This window comes from Stegostoma tigrinum, chromosome 5 (assembly GCF_030684315.1).
Source record: "Stegostoma tigrinum isolate sSteTig4 chromosome 5, sSteTig4.hap1, whole genome shotgun sequence".
Classification (NCBI taxonomy): Eukaryota; Metazoa; Chordata; class Chondrichthyes; order Orectolobiformes; family Stegostomatidae; genus Stegostoma; species Stegostoma tigrinum.
In genome coordinates, this window is record NC_081358.1 from 34,194,445 (window position 1) to 34,210,487 (window position 16,043).

Here is a 16,043-nt window from a genome sequence, read left to right on the forward strand (position 1 = left end):
CTGTGAACTGACTGCACTCTGTACTTCCAATGCAACCTCACATTGCCATCAAGCCTGCTGACCAAGGTGAGTGCTGTTGCTCGCTGGTGTACTGACCTCCTCATTGCAGAGGATGAGCGCTCACATTCGGACTGTGCCTTTTATCTATGGACCACGACCCCACCATTGAACGGCAGGCCATGATTGCTTGCCTTCTCCGCATCAGAGGATTATTAGCTGCTATTTCTGCCACCTCCAGACACACCACCTCCTTCGCTCCCCTCCCTTGTCAGCGTTCCGCAGGGACTGTTCCTTTCAGAACGCCTTGATCCATTCCTCTTCTCCCAATATGTCCCCACACACCCATGGCACCTTTCCGTGCATTTGCAGAATGTGTAACACCTGCCCACTTACTTCCTCCCCCCTCACTATTCAAGGCCCCAAACTCACCTTCCAGGTGAACAACACTTTACAAGCACTTCAGTCAATCTGATTTGCATTCACTGCTTACAATGTAGTCTCCTCTGCACTGGGGAAACTAAGTGCAGATTGGGTGATGGCTTTGCTGAACACACATCTTCAGTCTGCAGAAAAGACTCAGCTTCCTGTTGTTTGCCACTTCAACACCACTCTGTTCCCTGCCCAATATCTCTGTCTCTGACTTGTTGCAGGGCTGCATCGAAGCTGAGCACAAGCTGGAAGAACAGTATCTTTTCCTTAAGTCTTCTGGGCTCAATATAGGGTACAAAAATCTTAGGACTTGAGGACTTTCTCCCATCTTTTTATGCCAACCCCCTCACAGCAGCTCTTGTCATAGCATGGGCTGCTACCACAAACAACTCATTGTCACCCACTATCGTTTCCACTCAGCTGTTGATTCTCCCAAGCTGACCTTTACCCATCCCTTCGTCTGCCCAACTGTTTTTCTTCATTCTCTGGGGTCTATCTCTACCTATCATTTACTTACCCCACCCCAACTTCAGAATATCTACCAATCTTTTCCTTGCTAAAATCCATTCTGGAGGAGGATCACTGGATCTAAGTGTTAACTGCTTTCTCTCCACAGTTGTTGCCGGACCTGCTGAGTTATTCCAGCAATTTCCATTTTGAACTTCCAGCATCTGCAGTTCTTTTTGGTTTTTTTGTTTTGGTTAGCAATTTCACCTTTGGAAATTAACGTTCAAATGAGCACATTCATTAGGTTGACTCTGCATTGTCTTGTACAGAGAGTGATGCTCAGTGGAAGATGCTGTCTTTTGGACTAAATCACACATTGAGATAAAAGCAAAATACTGCGGATGCTGAAAATTGAATAAAATTTAAAATCATTGGAAATACGCAGGAGGTCTGCGAGCATTTGTGAAGAGACAAAGAGCAGAGAAAGCAAGCAGATATGATAGAACGTAGAACAGTACAGCACAGAACAGGCCCTTCAGCCCACGATGTTGTGCCGACCATTGATCTTCATGTATGCACCCTCAAATTCCTGTGACCATATGCATGTCCAGCAGTCTCTTAAATGTCCCCAATGACCTTGCTTCCACAACTGCTGCTGGCAACGCATTCCATGCTCTCTCAACTCTCTGTATAAAGAACCCGCCTCTGACATCCCCTCTATACTTTCCTCCAACCAGCTTAAAACTATGACCCCTCGTGTTAGCCTTTTCTGCCCTGGGAAGTAGTCTCTGGCTATCAACTCTATCTATGCCTCTCATTATCTTTTATACCTCAATTAGGACCCCTCTCCTCCTCCTTTTCTCCAATGAAAAGAGTCCGAGCTCAGTCAACCTCTCTCTTCATAAGATAAGCCCTCCAGTCCAGGCAGCATCCTGGTAAACCTCCTCTGAACCCTCTCCAAAGCATCCACATCTTTCCTATAATAGGGCGACCAGAACTGGACGCAGTATTCCAAGTGCGGTCTAACCAAAGTTTTATAGAGCTGCAACAAGATCTCACGACTCTTAAACTCAATCCCCCTGTTAATGAAAGCCAAAACACCATATGCTTTCTTAACAACCCTGTCCACTTGGGTGGCCATTTTAAGGAATCTATGTATCTGCACACCAAGATCGCTCTGTTCCTTCACACTGCCAAGAATCCTATCCTTAATCTTGTACTCAGCTTTCAAATTCGACCTTCCAAAATGCATCACCTCGCATTTATGCAGGTTGAACTCCATCTGCCACCTCTCAGCCCATCTCTGCATCCTGTCACTGTCCCGCCACAGCCTACAACAGCTCTCTATACTGTCAACGACACCTCCGACCTTTGTGTCGTCTGCAAACTTGCTGACCCATCCTTCAATCCCCTCATCCAAGTCATTAACAAAAATTACAAACAGTAGAGGACCAAGGACAGAGCCCTTTGGAACACCACTCACCACTGACTTCCAGGCAGAATATTTTCCTTCTACTACCACTCGCTGTCTTCTGTTGGCCAGCCACTTCTGTATCCAGACAGCTAAGTTCCCCTGTATCCCATTCCTCCTGACCTTCTGAATGAGCCTACCATGGGGAACCTTATCAAATGCCTTGCTGAAGTCCATATACACCACATCCACAGCTCGCCCCTCATCAACTTTTCTAGTCACATCCTCAAAGAACTCGATCAGGTTTGTGAGGCATGACCTGCCCCCCTCAAAGCCGTGTTGACTGCATTTAATCAAGCCATGCTCTTCCAGATGGTCTCAAATCCTATCCCTCAGAATCCTTTCTAACACCTTGCAGATGACAGACGTGAGACTTACTGATCTGTAATTGCCGGGGATTTCCCTATTTCCTTTCTTGAAGAGAGGAATTACATTTGCCTCTCTCCAGTCCTCAGGTACGACTCCAGTGGAGAGCGAGGATGCAAAGATCTTTGCAAGTGGCGAAGCAATTGCATTAGTGATAATGGGAACTGCAGATGCTGGAGAATCCAAGATAATGAAATGTGAGGCTGGATGAACACAGCAGGCCCAGCAGCATCTCAGGAGCACAAAAGCTGACGTTTTGGGCCTAGACCCTTCTTCAGAGAGGGGGATAGGGTGAGGGTTCTGGAGTAAATAGGGAGGGGGGGGGAGACAGACCGAAGATGGAGAGAAAAGAAGATAGGTGGAGAGGAGAGTATAGGTGGGGAGGTAGGGAGGAGATAGGTCAGCCCAGGGAAGACGGACAGGTCAAGGAGGTGGGATGAGGTTAGTAGGTTGGAGATGGAGGTGCGGCTTGGGGTGGGAGGAAGGGATGGGTGAGAGGAAGAACAGGTTAGGGAGGCAGAGACAGGTTGGACTGGTTTTGAGATGCAGTGGGTGGAGGGGAAGATCTGGGCTGGTTGTGTGGTGCACTGGGGGGAGGGTATGAACTGGGCTGGTTTTGGGATGCGGTGGGGGAAGGGGAGATTTTAAAGCTGGTGAAGTCCACATTGATACCATTGGGCTGCAATCTGTTCGCAATAAACAACTGCACCTCCCAGTCGCAAACCATTTCCACTCCCCCTCCCATTCTTTAGATGACATGTCCATCATGGGCCTCCTGCAGTGCCACAATGATGCCACCCGAAGGCTGCAGGAACAGCAACTCATATTCCGCTTGGGAACCCTGCAGCCCAATGGTATCAATGTGGACTTCACCAGCTTCAAAATCTCCCCTCCCCCACCGCATCCCAAAACCAGCCCAGTTCGTCCCCTCCCCCAACTGCACCACACAACCAGCCCAGCTCTTCCCCTCCACCCACTGCATCCCAAAACCAGTCCAACCTGTCTCTGCCTCCCTAACCTGTTCTTCCTCTCACCCATCCCTTCCTCCCACCCCAAGCCGCACCTCCATCTCCAACCTACTAACCTCATCCCACCTCCTTGACCTGTCCATCTTCCCTGGACTGACCTATCCCCTACCTACCTCCCCACCTATACTCTCCTCTCCCACCTATCTTCTTTTCTCTCCATCTTCGGTCGGCCTCTTCTCTCCCCCACCCCCCCCCCCCCCCTTCCCCCCAATTTATTCCAGAACCCTCACCCTATCCCCCTTTCTGACGAAGGGTCTAGGCCCAAAACGTCAGCTTTTATGCTCCTGAGATGCTGCTGGGCCTGCTGTGTTCATCCAGCCTCACATTTCATTATCTAAGTAATTGCATTTCTCGTTTCCCAAAGCAGCCAAGGACAAATCTGGTCCGGGCCTGGCGACTTGTCGATCTTAATGTTTGACAAAATTTTCAGCACATCAGCTTCCTCTATCTCTATCCATTTCAGCATGCACACCTGCTCTTCAAAGTTTTCATTCACTACACAGTTTGTTTCTTTCGTAAAGACAGAAGCAAAAAACTCATTTAGGGCTTCCCCTACCTCCTCGGACTCCACACACAAGTTCCCTATGCTATCCCTGATCAGCCCTACTCTTTCTTTGACCATTCTCTTGTTCCTCACATAAGTGTAAAATGCCTGTGTGTTCTCCCTAATCCGTTCTGCCAAGCCTTTCTCGTGCCCCCTCCTGGCTCTCCTCAGACCATTTTTGAGCTCTTTCCTCGCCTGCCTGTAATCCTCTAGAGCTGAGCTTGACCCTAGCTTCCTCCACCTTATGTAAGCTACCTTCTTCCTTTTAACGAGAAGTTCCCCCGCTCTCGTCATCCAAGGTTCCTTTATCTTACCCCTTGCCTGTCTCAGAGGGACGTGTTTATTCATCACTCGCAACAACTGTTCCTTAAACAGTCTCCACATGTCTATATTGCCTTTACCATGGAACAATTGCTCCCAGTCCATGCTTCCTAACTCATGTCTAATCGCATCATAGTTTCCTCTTCCCCAATTAAATATCCTCCCATTTTGCCTAATCCTCTCCTTCTCCATAGCTATGTCGAATGTGAGGCAGTTATGGTCACTATCACCAAAATGGTCTCCCACCACAAGATCTGATACCTGCCCCGGCTCGTTTCTGAGCACCACGTCTAGAATGGCCGCTCCCCTCTGGCCTGTCAACGTACTGAGTTAGGAAACCCTCCTGAACACACCTTACAAAAACAGCTGCATTCAAATCTTCTGCTCGAAGGATGTTCCAATCAATATTGGGAAAGTTAAAGCCACCCATTACAACAACCCTACTACATCCGCACTTTTCCAAAATCTGCCGACCTATGCTTTCTTCAATTCCCCCTGCTGCTATTGGGGTCCTGTAGTAAACCCCTAACGAGGTGAGTACTCCCTTGCTGTTCCTAATTTCCACCCACACTGACTCGGTAGGCAGATCTTTCTCGACAATGGAAGCTTCTGTAGCTGTGATACCCTCTCTGATTAGTAGTGCTACACCCCCTCCTCTTTGACCCCCCTCCCTATTCTTTTTAAATGTTCTAAACCCTGGAACATCCAGCAACCATTCCTGCCCCTGAGAAACCCATGTTTCATAGGTCCACATCAATTATTCGAAGGGCAGAAGAGATCTTCAGATGCCCTGGCCAACCTAATTGCTAAAACAACAATGTTACCATAGACTTTCAGGCCAGTTTCACAGAGCCAAAGAATAGTTATTGTACAGCAGGAGGCCATTCACCCTGTTGTTTGTGTCAGCTCTCAATTTTGTTGCTCCAGTCTTGGTCACCATGATCATCATGAAATCCAAGTTATACTCTGAAATTAAACTTGGAAATTAAACCAATTTTAAACATTTTGTATGTCAAAAGTCACTCCTTTAACATGATGCTATATGTTTTAAATACTTTTGTGCCAGATTTTTGTCATGATTAATGATTTTTGTTCCCATTTTGTTCTTTCTGGATAATGTGCATAAATAACTGCACCCTATTTCAATAAAATTTCTTGTCTTAACCCTTTAGCAGACATCTATTACAGTAACACTGATCTCTTCACCATATTTTCACATCAGTCCTTTGTTCTTTAGTGTGACTGCATGTCTTGGATACTTTGTGTCTGCATGCACTTGTGCTTCAGTAATTATAGTACAATGTGTATTTTTATCTCCATTGATTTAGCTAGGTGCGTATGTCTGAGTTTGGAAATGATCATGTGCTGATGCACTGTGCCACTATTATTTGCATGATTCATGTTATAGTCAGGATTTTCATTACATTTTCTTTGTCTCTTTTTTGAGTTGAAAGGACAGGATTAGAATCTTTCCCATTTCCTAGAAAAATCAAAAAAAATTGAGGCTGTATCATTTAACACATGGGATATGGGCATTATTGAAAATATTTTTCATTTGTTGCCTATCCCTAATTGCCATTGAATTGACTGACCACCTCGGCCATTTCAGAGGGCAGTTAAGAGTCAGCCCCGTTTCTATGGATCTGAAGTTGCATGTAAACCAGGCCAGATAGGGATGATGATTTTATTCCCTAAAGAACAGGAATGAACCAAATGGATTTTTACAACTAACTGATCATTCATTTCATCTCTTATTAGAATTTCAATTCTAACTTTTCTTTGTTATTGATAGAATTTAATTCTCATGATTTGAACACATGCCTCCAGAAATTTAGCCTGGGTTGCTGGATTACTAGTCCACAATATGCCTTCCCCAAAGTGGTGAAAGATCTCTGTTAATATTGTTGATGCACTGACTCCAGGGAATACCACAAATAATCACTGTAGTTTGTTGTTGATGCTGTGGGAAGTTAACACGTTTTGGAAGAAGAATTCTTCTTGCATTGTAGAGTGAAATCGCCTTGACAGTGTAAATTCCATTGTTCTATTTCTGTAACATAAACAAACTGGCAAAGTGAAACACCATTCACTGTGTGAAATGCCTATTTATTTATTATTTATGCTATGTGCTGTCATCACTGCAATTAACTTCAAACTTGTGATACTTAACAGAAAAATTCTCTGCTAGCATAAACTCTTGGCTTGCAGTTCACTTGCTGGTATTATAATGTTCTGATTGACAGTGTTATTTACATAAACAGCTGCACTTTCCACGTTAAGTTGTTCTTTTAAAAAAATAATGTTGCGTGCAGATGAGATCAGAATCTGCCAAAGATCATTTTCTCTAAGTTATTGGAACTGAGGTGAGTTTCTGTGGTGAGGTCTCAAAATAAATACTAGAAGAAATAATTTCTTTTCATTGCGAAAGATTGAGGACAAAGTATAATTCCATGAATGACCATTAAAGCAGAATCATTTGAAGCAATGAGTTTCTTGAGTAGTGAAGTGTGATTTGAATAAATAACCCTGATCGTGGAGCTATTACAACACCAAGTGCTAAATAGTTATCAAAGTGTGGAGCTGGATGAACACTGGCCAAGCAGCATCTCAGGAGCACAAAAGCTGATGTTTTGGGCCTAGACCCTTCATCAGAGGCTCTGATGAAGGGTCTAGGCCCGAAACGTCAGCTTTTGTGCTCCTGAGATGCTTCTTGGCCTGCTGTGTTCATCCAGCTCCACACTTTGTTATATTGGATTCTCCAGCATCTTCAGTTCCCATTATTTGTGCTAAATAATTATGTTTTGTGCTGCAAAGACAAGTTCTGTTGTTGTACTGTTGAACTCAATTTCACCTGACTGAGTGGTGGCGTGGTTTTATGGAATGCAAATCTTGAATGAAATGTGTATATTTTGAGAACTAACTGCTCATTTTGCAGTGTTGTTGCACATTGAGAGGTATGATCAGGGGATGAATTCATTTCAGAGAGTTAGAAATTGAAAGATGACAAGATCAAGAAAGATAGGGGAAGGGGTGGCTTTAATACTTATACTGTGACTCAGTGGCAAAGTTTTATGTCTTCAGTTCACACTCCAGGATAAAGTGGGTGAGAATTGGTCAGTCCGACCAGCCAAAGCAAAATGCTACTGGGGAATGAGCATTAATGGTAAGTGGGATAATGAGAGTATAGAGACATGATGTTCCTGTTAGGGAAAAGGGCAAGGCTGGTAAGTTGTGCTGGATGGTGACAGAAATTAAGGTTTTGGTTAAGAATCAGAAGGAAGTCTGTCGGGTATAGACAGCAGAGATTGAGTGAATCCCTAGAGGAGTATAAAGGCAGTAGGAGTATACTTGAGGGAAATCAGGAGGGCACAAATGGGACATGAGATAGACTTGGCAAATACCATTAAGGAGAACCCAAAGGGATTCTACAAGTTCATTTAGGACGAAAGGGTAACTAGGGAAAGAATAGAGCCCCTTAAAGATCAGCAATGCCATCTATGTGTGGAACCACAGATTTGGGGTGGGGGGGGGGCACGGATACTAAGTGTTTACTGTGCAGAAGGATATGAAAGATAATGTGAGGAAATGAATAGTGACATCTTGAAAAATGTCTGAGAAGGTGGTGCTGGTCATCCTAAAATGCATGAAGGTGGAGAATCTTGCAGGATAGGATTTGTGTGTTTGGAAAGGCAAGGACTGATTAGAAATAGTCAATATGGCTTCATGTGTGGGAAATCATGTCTCACTAACTTGATTGAAGAAGTAACAAAGAGGATTGAGGGCAGAACAGTGGATATGATCTAAGCAGACTTCAGGAAGGCAGTCGATAAGGTTTCTCATTGTGTATTAGTTAGCAACATTAGATAACGTAGAATATGTGGAGAATTGGCCATTTGGATATGCACCTGGCTCTGAGGTAGAAGACAGGGTGGTGGTGGTGGAGGGTTGCTTTGCAGACTGGGAACCTGTGACCAGTGGTGTGCCACAAGAACTGGTGCTGGGTCGACTGCTTTTTGTCATTTTATATAAATAATTTCGATGTGAAAATGGGAGGCATGGTTAGTGAGCTTGTGGAAGACACTAAAATTGGAGGTGTCGTGGACAGCCAAAGAATATTACCTGAGAGCACAACGGGATCTTGATCAGTTGGGCCAGTGGACCAAGGAGTGGCAGATGGAGTTTAATTAAGACAAATGTGAGGTGCTGGATTTTGGGAAGACAAATCAGGAAGAACTTAATCCTAAGGTCCTGGGAAGTGTTGCTAAATGGAGACGTTGGAGTGAAGGTTCATCATTCCTTGAAAGTGGAGTTGCAAGTGGATAGGATATACAGCAAACTTGCTCAAAGGCTGCTTTAATAAGGTGAATCCTTTTTATACTTTATTGGAGGGATGTGAACACTACTGGAGGGCCAGCCATTATTCCCTATTACTACATGCCTTAGCAATGTCGTGGCATGCTGTCACTTTGCACAGCCTATGTCATGTCGTCAGAAGTCTCAACATCAGGTCATAGTCCAATAGGTTTATTTGAAACCACAGGCTTTCAGAACGCTGCTGCTTTGTCTGGTGTCATGTGACTTCTGACTTTTCCCACCCCAGTTCAACACGGGCATCTCCACATCATATATATGCCCACCCATAGTGTTTTTGGGAAGAGAGTTCCAAGATTTTGACCCACAGATAGTGGTGTTACAGTGATGTGAATCCACGTTGGTGAAATGACTGGAAAGGAAACATGCATTTGTGGTCTTTCCATGTGTCTTCCCTGTTCTCAAGTTGTGGGTTAAGAAGGTGCTGTTAAAGATCCTCATGAATTATTGCAGTGCATTTTGTAGATGTAGTATATTACTGCCTCAGTGGTGAAAGGTGTAAATATTGAAAATGATGATTAGGGTGCCAACCAAGCAGACTGCTTTGACCTGAATAGTGTTGAAGATTCTTGAGCTGTTTTGGAGCTGCATCTGTCCAGACAAGTGGAAACTATTTCATCATGTTCTTGATAGTGTCTTGTGTGTGGTGGACAGATAAGAGAAAGGAATCAAGTTAGTTGCTGCATTTCTAATCTGACCTGCTTTTCTAGCCATGGCATCTGTGGCTCATGTTGACAAAGGATAATGTTGTGATGCCATAGAGCTTCAATGGGCAATGGTAGGCTTTTTAAGCATGATACTTGTGTGGCTTGAATATTACTTGCTACTTGTTAGCCCACGCCTGGATGTTTCCCAATTTTGCCGCAAATGCAAGTTGACTGTTTCAGTATCTTGAGTTGCTGGAAATAGTGCTAAATATTTTATCAGCAGCATATATTCCGTCTTCTGAACTTTGAAAGGTAGAAGATCATTGAGGAATAAATTGGAGATACGGTGTTGGGCTAAGATGTTATTCTGAGAAACACCTGCAGTATTGTCCTGAGGCACAGATAAATGATCACCAGCAGCCATGATGATCTTCCTCTCTTATCAGATATGACTCTAGAAAGTTCCCCTCGCATATTCCTCAGGAATTCAGCTCATTTCTCCATGTTTGGACTGAGGCTGTAGTGAGGTCAGGAGTCAAGTAATCCTAGTGTAGTCCAAACTGAGCATCAGCTGACAATGAGGCATTAACTTGATACTGAGTGGTACAAGTTATTGGCTGGATTAGATTTGTCCTGCTTTTTGTGCAGTGACACACCTGGGCACTTCTCCACATAATGGGTAGGTGGCAGTGTTGTAACTGCACTGGAACAGCTTGGCCAAGGTCATGGCTAAATTGAAGCACAAGTCTTGAGTCCTATTGTCTTATTTTCAGGGCTTTTGTAGTGTCAATTGTCTTCAGCTGTTTCTTGACATTAGTTGGATTGAATCAAAGTAGCTAGGGATCTCTGGCGATGTACACAATAGGTTATTCATGGCATTTCTGGCTAAAAATGGATGCAAGCATGAAAGGTTTGTCATGCCTTGTTGGAGTAATATATTGGAAATCAAGCCCTGCTATTCCTGGACTTATCACAAAAGTTGAAACATTTTATTAAAGTATGCAGAGTTCCTAATTTACCCATCTGAGACTCCAGTAAACAGAAAAATGTGGACAAGGCTAGTTTCTAACTACAGGAAATAACTGAGTTGTTGCCATATAAATCTACTTTCTAAACCCCTTTCTAAAACCCACTAGACACGTGCAAATAGCCCAAAATAAATTAATATTATGGATGGAGAGTAGTTGTACTGGGGAAATAGAACAGTAGATTTTCTTAATTCATTTGAGATGTAGGCATTGCTGGTTGGCTGGCAGGCATTTGTTGCCTGTCCTTAGTTGCCCTTGAGAAGGTGGCAGTGAGCTGCCGCCTTGAGCCGCTGTGGTCCACCTTCCGTGGTTGACCCACAATGCTCTTCAAGAGGGAATTCCAGAATTTTGACCCAGTGACATAGATGGAAATATATTTCCAAGTCAGCATGGCAGGTAGCTTGGAGGGGAACGTGCAATTTTTTTTTGGTGGTATTCCAATTTATCTGCTGCCTTTGTCCTTCTCGGAGGAAGTGCTCCTGAGTTTGGAAGGTGCTGACTAAAGAACTTTGGTGAATTTCTGCAGCACATCTCGTGGATAGTACACACAGTGCTACTGAGTGTTGGTGGTGGAGAGAGTGGATTCTTGTGGATGTGGTGCCAATTGAGTGGGTTTCTGTAGTGGCAGTTTGTGTCAAGTTTCTTGAGTAGAGCTGCACCCATCCAGGCAAGTGGGGAATTGCCCATTACATTCCTGGCTTGTGCTTTGTAGGTGATGGATAGGTTTTCGGGTGCCAGGTAAGTTCCTCGCTGCAGTATTCCTAGCTTCTGACCTGTTCTTGTAGCAACTGTGTTTATGTGGTGAGTCCAGTTGAGTTTCTGGTCAGTGGTAACCCCCAGGTGGTTGAGAGTGGGGGATTTGATGGAGGGACTTTTTGTTTCCCAAGTCCTGTTTCTCAGATCTTTTCCTTCAGATCCTTTCACTTCATAGGAGGCAATGGTTCACGAATGGTCAAGTTTCTGACCTTTTAAATAAAAACAGCAGCTCATAGCAACTGGTGGGAGAAGAAAACCTGGTTTTCTTTAGCTGTTAACATTTTACTGAAACAAAAGAGAGACATGTATGCATATGCGCATATGCACCCACATCTATGCGCCCTCTTCCAAAGGGTTTCTCATTGTATTTTACACTTTCTCAAGCTATTCAGCTACCTAGGAACCAATCAATTGTCATCAGACTACCCTCTGACATCCATAATCAGTCACAGTTCCGCCAACAAATTACTCTATTGTTGTTGACCAAACCCCTCAATCTGTATTACCATGTGGTCTATGAATCCCTTTTAATCTCTTTTTGTAAAGCAGCAGTGTAAGCACTCATTGCATGAGTTTCAATACCCTGATTTTGAAAAGTACAGCAGTTCCTTCCTCAAACCTTTGTTCTAACACGGTCCTTTTCCCAAATTGTCACATGATCAAAAACTGCATAAAAAGACAGTGCTTCAGCCTTGTACTGCACTGCTGGGTTCCCTCTTCATTGAAAATGAGAATATTTATGGAACCTCCACCTCCCAGTAGTTGTTTAATTGGTTTTGGAAGGGCTGCAGAGCTTAGCTTTGATCTATTGGTTCTGGGATCACTTTAGCTTTCTGTTGCATTCTACTTGCTGTATTTGTTGAGCGAGTAAACATTGACTCATTTTTAAGTATGTTTCATGCTGCTCTTGGCAGGCTCTCCTGCATTCTTCTTTGCACCAATGTTGATCTCCTTGGCTTAATAGTAACGGAGTGGAGGCCACAGTGGGTCATGAAGTTACAGATTACATTTGAATTCATTTCAAGTACTGCTGGTGCTGGCTTGCACGGGCTTAGAAGTCCAGTTAAAGCTGTAGAGCTGTGCAGCGCGAAAACAGACTCTTTTTGGTCCGTCTCGTCCATGCTAACCAGATATCCTAAATTAATCTAGTCCTATTTATCAGCATTTGACCCATTTCCCTCTAAAGCCTTCCAATTCGTATACCCATCCAGATTCTTTTTAAATACTGTAATTGTACAAACCTCCACCACTTCCTCTGGCAATTTATTCCATACGTGCAACACCGTCTGCATGAAAAGGTTGCCTCTTGGGTCCCTGCTTAAATTTTTCTCTTCTCACCTTAAATCTATGCCCTCTAGTTTGGACTCCCCTATCCTGGGGTAAAGGTCTTGTCTATTTACCCTAACCATGCCCCTCATGGTTTTATAAACCTCTCTAAGGCCACTCCTCAGCCTCTGATGCTCCAGGGAGAATAGCCCCAGCATATTCAGCCTCTTTAAATTCTAGATCTATTTAATTTCTCACATTTAGCATGGTGACAGTGCTACAAGATACAATAGAAGGCATTCCCAATATGAAGATGCAGCTTCAGCTCTAAGGGCTCTGTGATGGTGAATTCTGCCAACACTGTCCTAGATGGACATCATGATGTGGAGGTGCCAGTGTTGGACTGGGGTGAACAAGATAAGAAATCACATGACACCAGGTTATAGTCCAACAGGTTTATTTAAAATCTCATGCTTTCAGAGCACTGCCCCTTCGTCATATAGATAGACATATGTGACAGGGTGGTCACTGTGGTCAAATAGATTTTTGCCTCACATTGGTTCTATCATCACTCGCTGCAAGTGCTGTCTAGCAGTTATGTCTATTGGGATTTCAAATCCATGACCCCTGCTATCATGAAGAAAAGGCTGCAGATGCATGGGAATGTCAGCTGCTATAAATTTCTATCTGAGTTTCTCCCCATCCTGACTTGGTACCATCTTATCACTCCTTTACTGGGTCAGCATCTTAGAACATTTTCATAAGAGCACTGTGCCCTTGCACTGCATGGAGGGTAGCAGTTAGAGAAGCAGCTCACTACGATCAGTTTCAGGATAATCAGGTATAGGCAATAAGTTCTGGTCTAGCCACTGTTTCATAAGTTACGAGAATTAAGATGATTAATTGTCTTTCCCTCATTCTTCCTTTTGCAATGAATTACTTTACCGTTGTGACTTAAATTTTAAGTTTGTGTCAGATCATTTCATAAACCTGAAGTCTTTTACGGTTCCTTTTGTTTATTCCATTTTTGTTTTTGAGTCTTACCTGCAGCCTTCTAGCATCCAACCAATTTTGTATGAAATTAGCAAGGTCACCCTGTATCCCATATGATATAACTTTATTAATTAGACTACCGTGTGCAATCTTGTCGCGGGCTTTACAAAAGCCCAAGTAGGTAACGTCTGCTTTGCCTTCACGATCTTTTTGCTTATCTCCTCAAAAAACGCAATCAAGGTTGTGAGACATGATATCCCATGCATAAAGCAATGCTGATTATCCATAATCAATCCTTGCCTTTCCTAATGCATGGTAAATCTTATCACTCAGAATCCCCTCCTTCAGCTTACCCACACTGTAAGGCTCCGGGCCTATAATTCCCAGGTTTCTCCTTTTAGCCTTTAGCCTCTTCATCACAAGATGCTGACATCTTGTGGCAAAATGTGAAAAATCACTTGCTCCTCAATATATTATTGTCTAAAGTTGGTATCAAATACTTCTGTTAGAAACTTCCTAAAAGCTGTGCATGATCCCTAACATTGAAGCATTTTGCTATAGTAGAACAGCTGAATTAAAAATCATCTTGTTTTCGTTTTGTTGAGCAAATTAATTAGTGAATGCTACTAGTGACTTTGAGTTGGATGACTTGGACAGGTTTGCCCCACAGTTGTCATTCAAAGAAGAGCCTTTCCATATGAGTACTTGAATCTATTTGGCTTTTGGAGAAAGCAAATCTAAAAATACTCCATTAGCAGACTCTGCAGACTGATCATATCAGATTATAGCTGAGTTAGCTCCCACTTTCTCCTGTCTATGAAGCTGAAGTTTGCATTGCAGAGTTGAACATTCTGATCTGCTTTTAATTGTTATTTGTATGGTTTTTGCTTGCAATTTTAAGAGAAGTGGTATAGATGACTGACACCATGGCAGATGATGCAGGTAATGTTCAGTTTATATATGAAATTAACCAAGTGTGTTCTGTATGATTTGCTGTCATTAGATCTTTTGCAAACTTATGTACAAAGAATTTTCTCGCATGACTGCGGTTTGTGACATGCTAGTCACTCTGGACTATGATTCTGTCTGGCGCAATCTAATTTTAAATTTTGTTCATGGCTGGGCAATGGATTTAAAACATTTGACTTGTTCAGAAAATACAAGCAAAATCATAACTGCTGGCTGTTTCCATATTGATGGTCTCTGTGGAGAAAGAGTAGTGTTAATATTTTGGGGTAATGACCTCATCAGAACAGGATAAGGCTGGAACTACAACAGGTTTTAAACAAGTAAACAGGCAGGGCAGTGGGTAAAGAACAGAAGGGAAGGTTCCCTGCTAGAATGGAAGGCAAGAAGGAGTGAACGGCCTGGGTAATGGTGCAAGGTAACAGGAAATGTTAGTGGAAATAGTAGAGAAACAAGAAGGTGTAAACGGGGTGAGCAGAGTTACTGCCAGAAGCCACTGTGCTTCTGAATTATGCCAGCACTGAATACCAAAGGTGGAGTGGTTTCCCTGCCTTCTGCCATGTTGGATGCTGGTTAAAAAGCTCACTGGACAAAACCTTTCCCTTCACAAACTGAACTGTAGTTTGCTGATGACCCGTGTGTTTTGTTCATAAAAAAAAGTTTTTAGTCCATTAACTGTGAGGCTGGATGAACACAGCAGGCCAAGCAGCATCTCAGGAGCACAAAAGCTGACGTTTCGGGCCTAGACCCTTCATCAGATGATGAAGGGTCTAGGCCCGAAACGTCAGCTTTTGTGCTCCTGAGATGCTGCTTGGCCTGCTGTGTTCATCCAGCCTCACATTTTATTATCTTGGAATTCTCCAGCATCTGCAGTTCCCATTATCTCTGATACTGTTTAGTCCATTAAAGCCTGATTGTAATCTATAAATGTCAGTTGCTTGAAACTTCATGTATATTTTTCCATGCAGGTCACTTGGGAGTCTCGAATGTCCACTTTTTGGGTTTCTGTATTTATGAATACATTCCGGTTTCCACGCTTGGAGTATTGTCCTCATCAGTGCAAAAGTATTGCTGTTTTGTAGTCGGCCTACTACACAGATGTTAATAGTTTGTAAATTCAGTTTTGGGTTGGACGGATGGCTAGTTTTGGAAATTATAATGTTGCTGTACTGTTGAAGGCAAAGGTCTCCGTTCAAGGTTTAGGGTAATGTTGAGATACCTTTGCATATCTGAAATTGTTTTCCTGAGGGTGAAGTGATGGTGTCATTGCTTCAAATTATAAAAGTTGATGACTACAATATGTGACATAAAAGACATGTGCAAAGGCAAAAGTATGGAGCATTTAAATATCAAAAAGCTTTTTGTTGTATTTTAACTGTGTAAAACAACTACCCTTTAGGTAGTAAACAT

General features: G+C 43.2%; 1 protein-coding gene across 16 annotated transcripts in view; it reads left to right on the top strand.

The window, feature by feature from the left end:
* Positions 1-16,043, top strand: part of unm_hu7910 (un-named hu7910) — a 212,344-nt gene that overhangs the window by 13,424 nt on the left and 182,877 nt on the right. Inside the window, exon 1 of one of the 16 annotated variants that reach the window (XM_048529076.2) lies at positions 14,450-14,609. The exons of the other annotated variants lie outside the window; for them this stretch is intronic. Coding sequence (XP_048385033.1) covers positions 14,582-14,609 — 28 coding nt within the window. The 5' untranslated portion in view covers positions 14,450-14,581. Of the gene's footprint in view, positions 1-14,449; positions 14,610-16,043 lie in introns of those variants that run through there. 16 annotated transcript variants of the gene reach the window in all.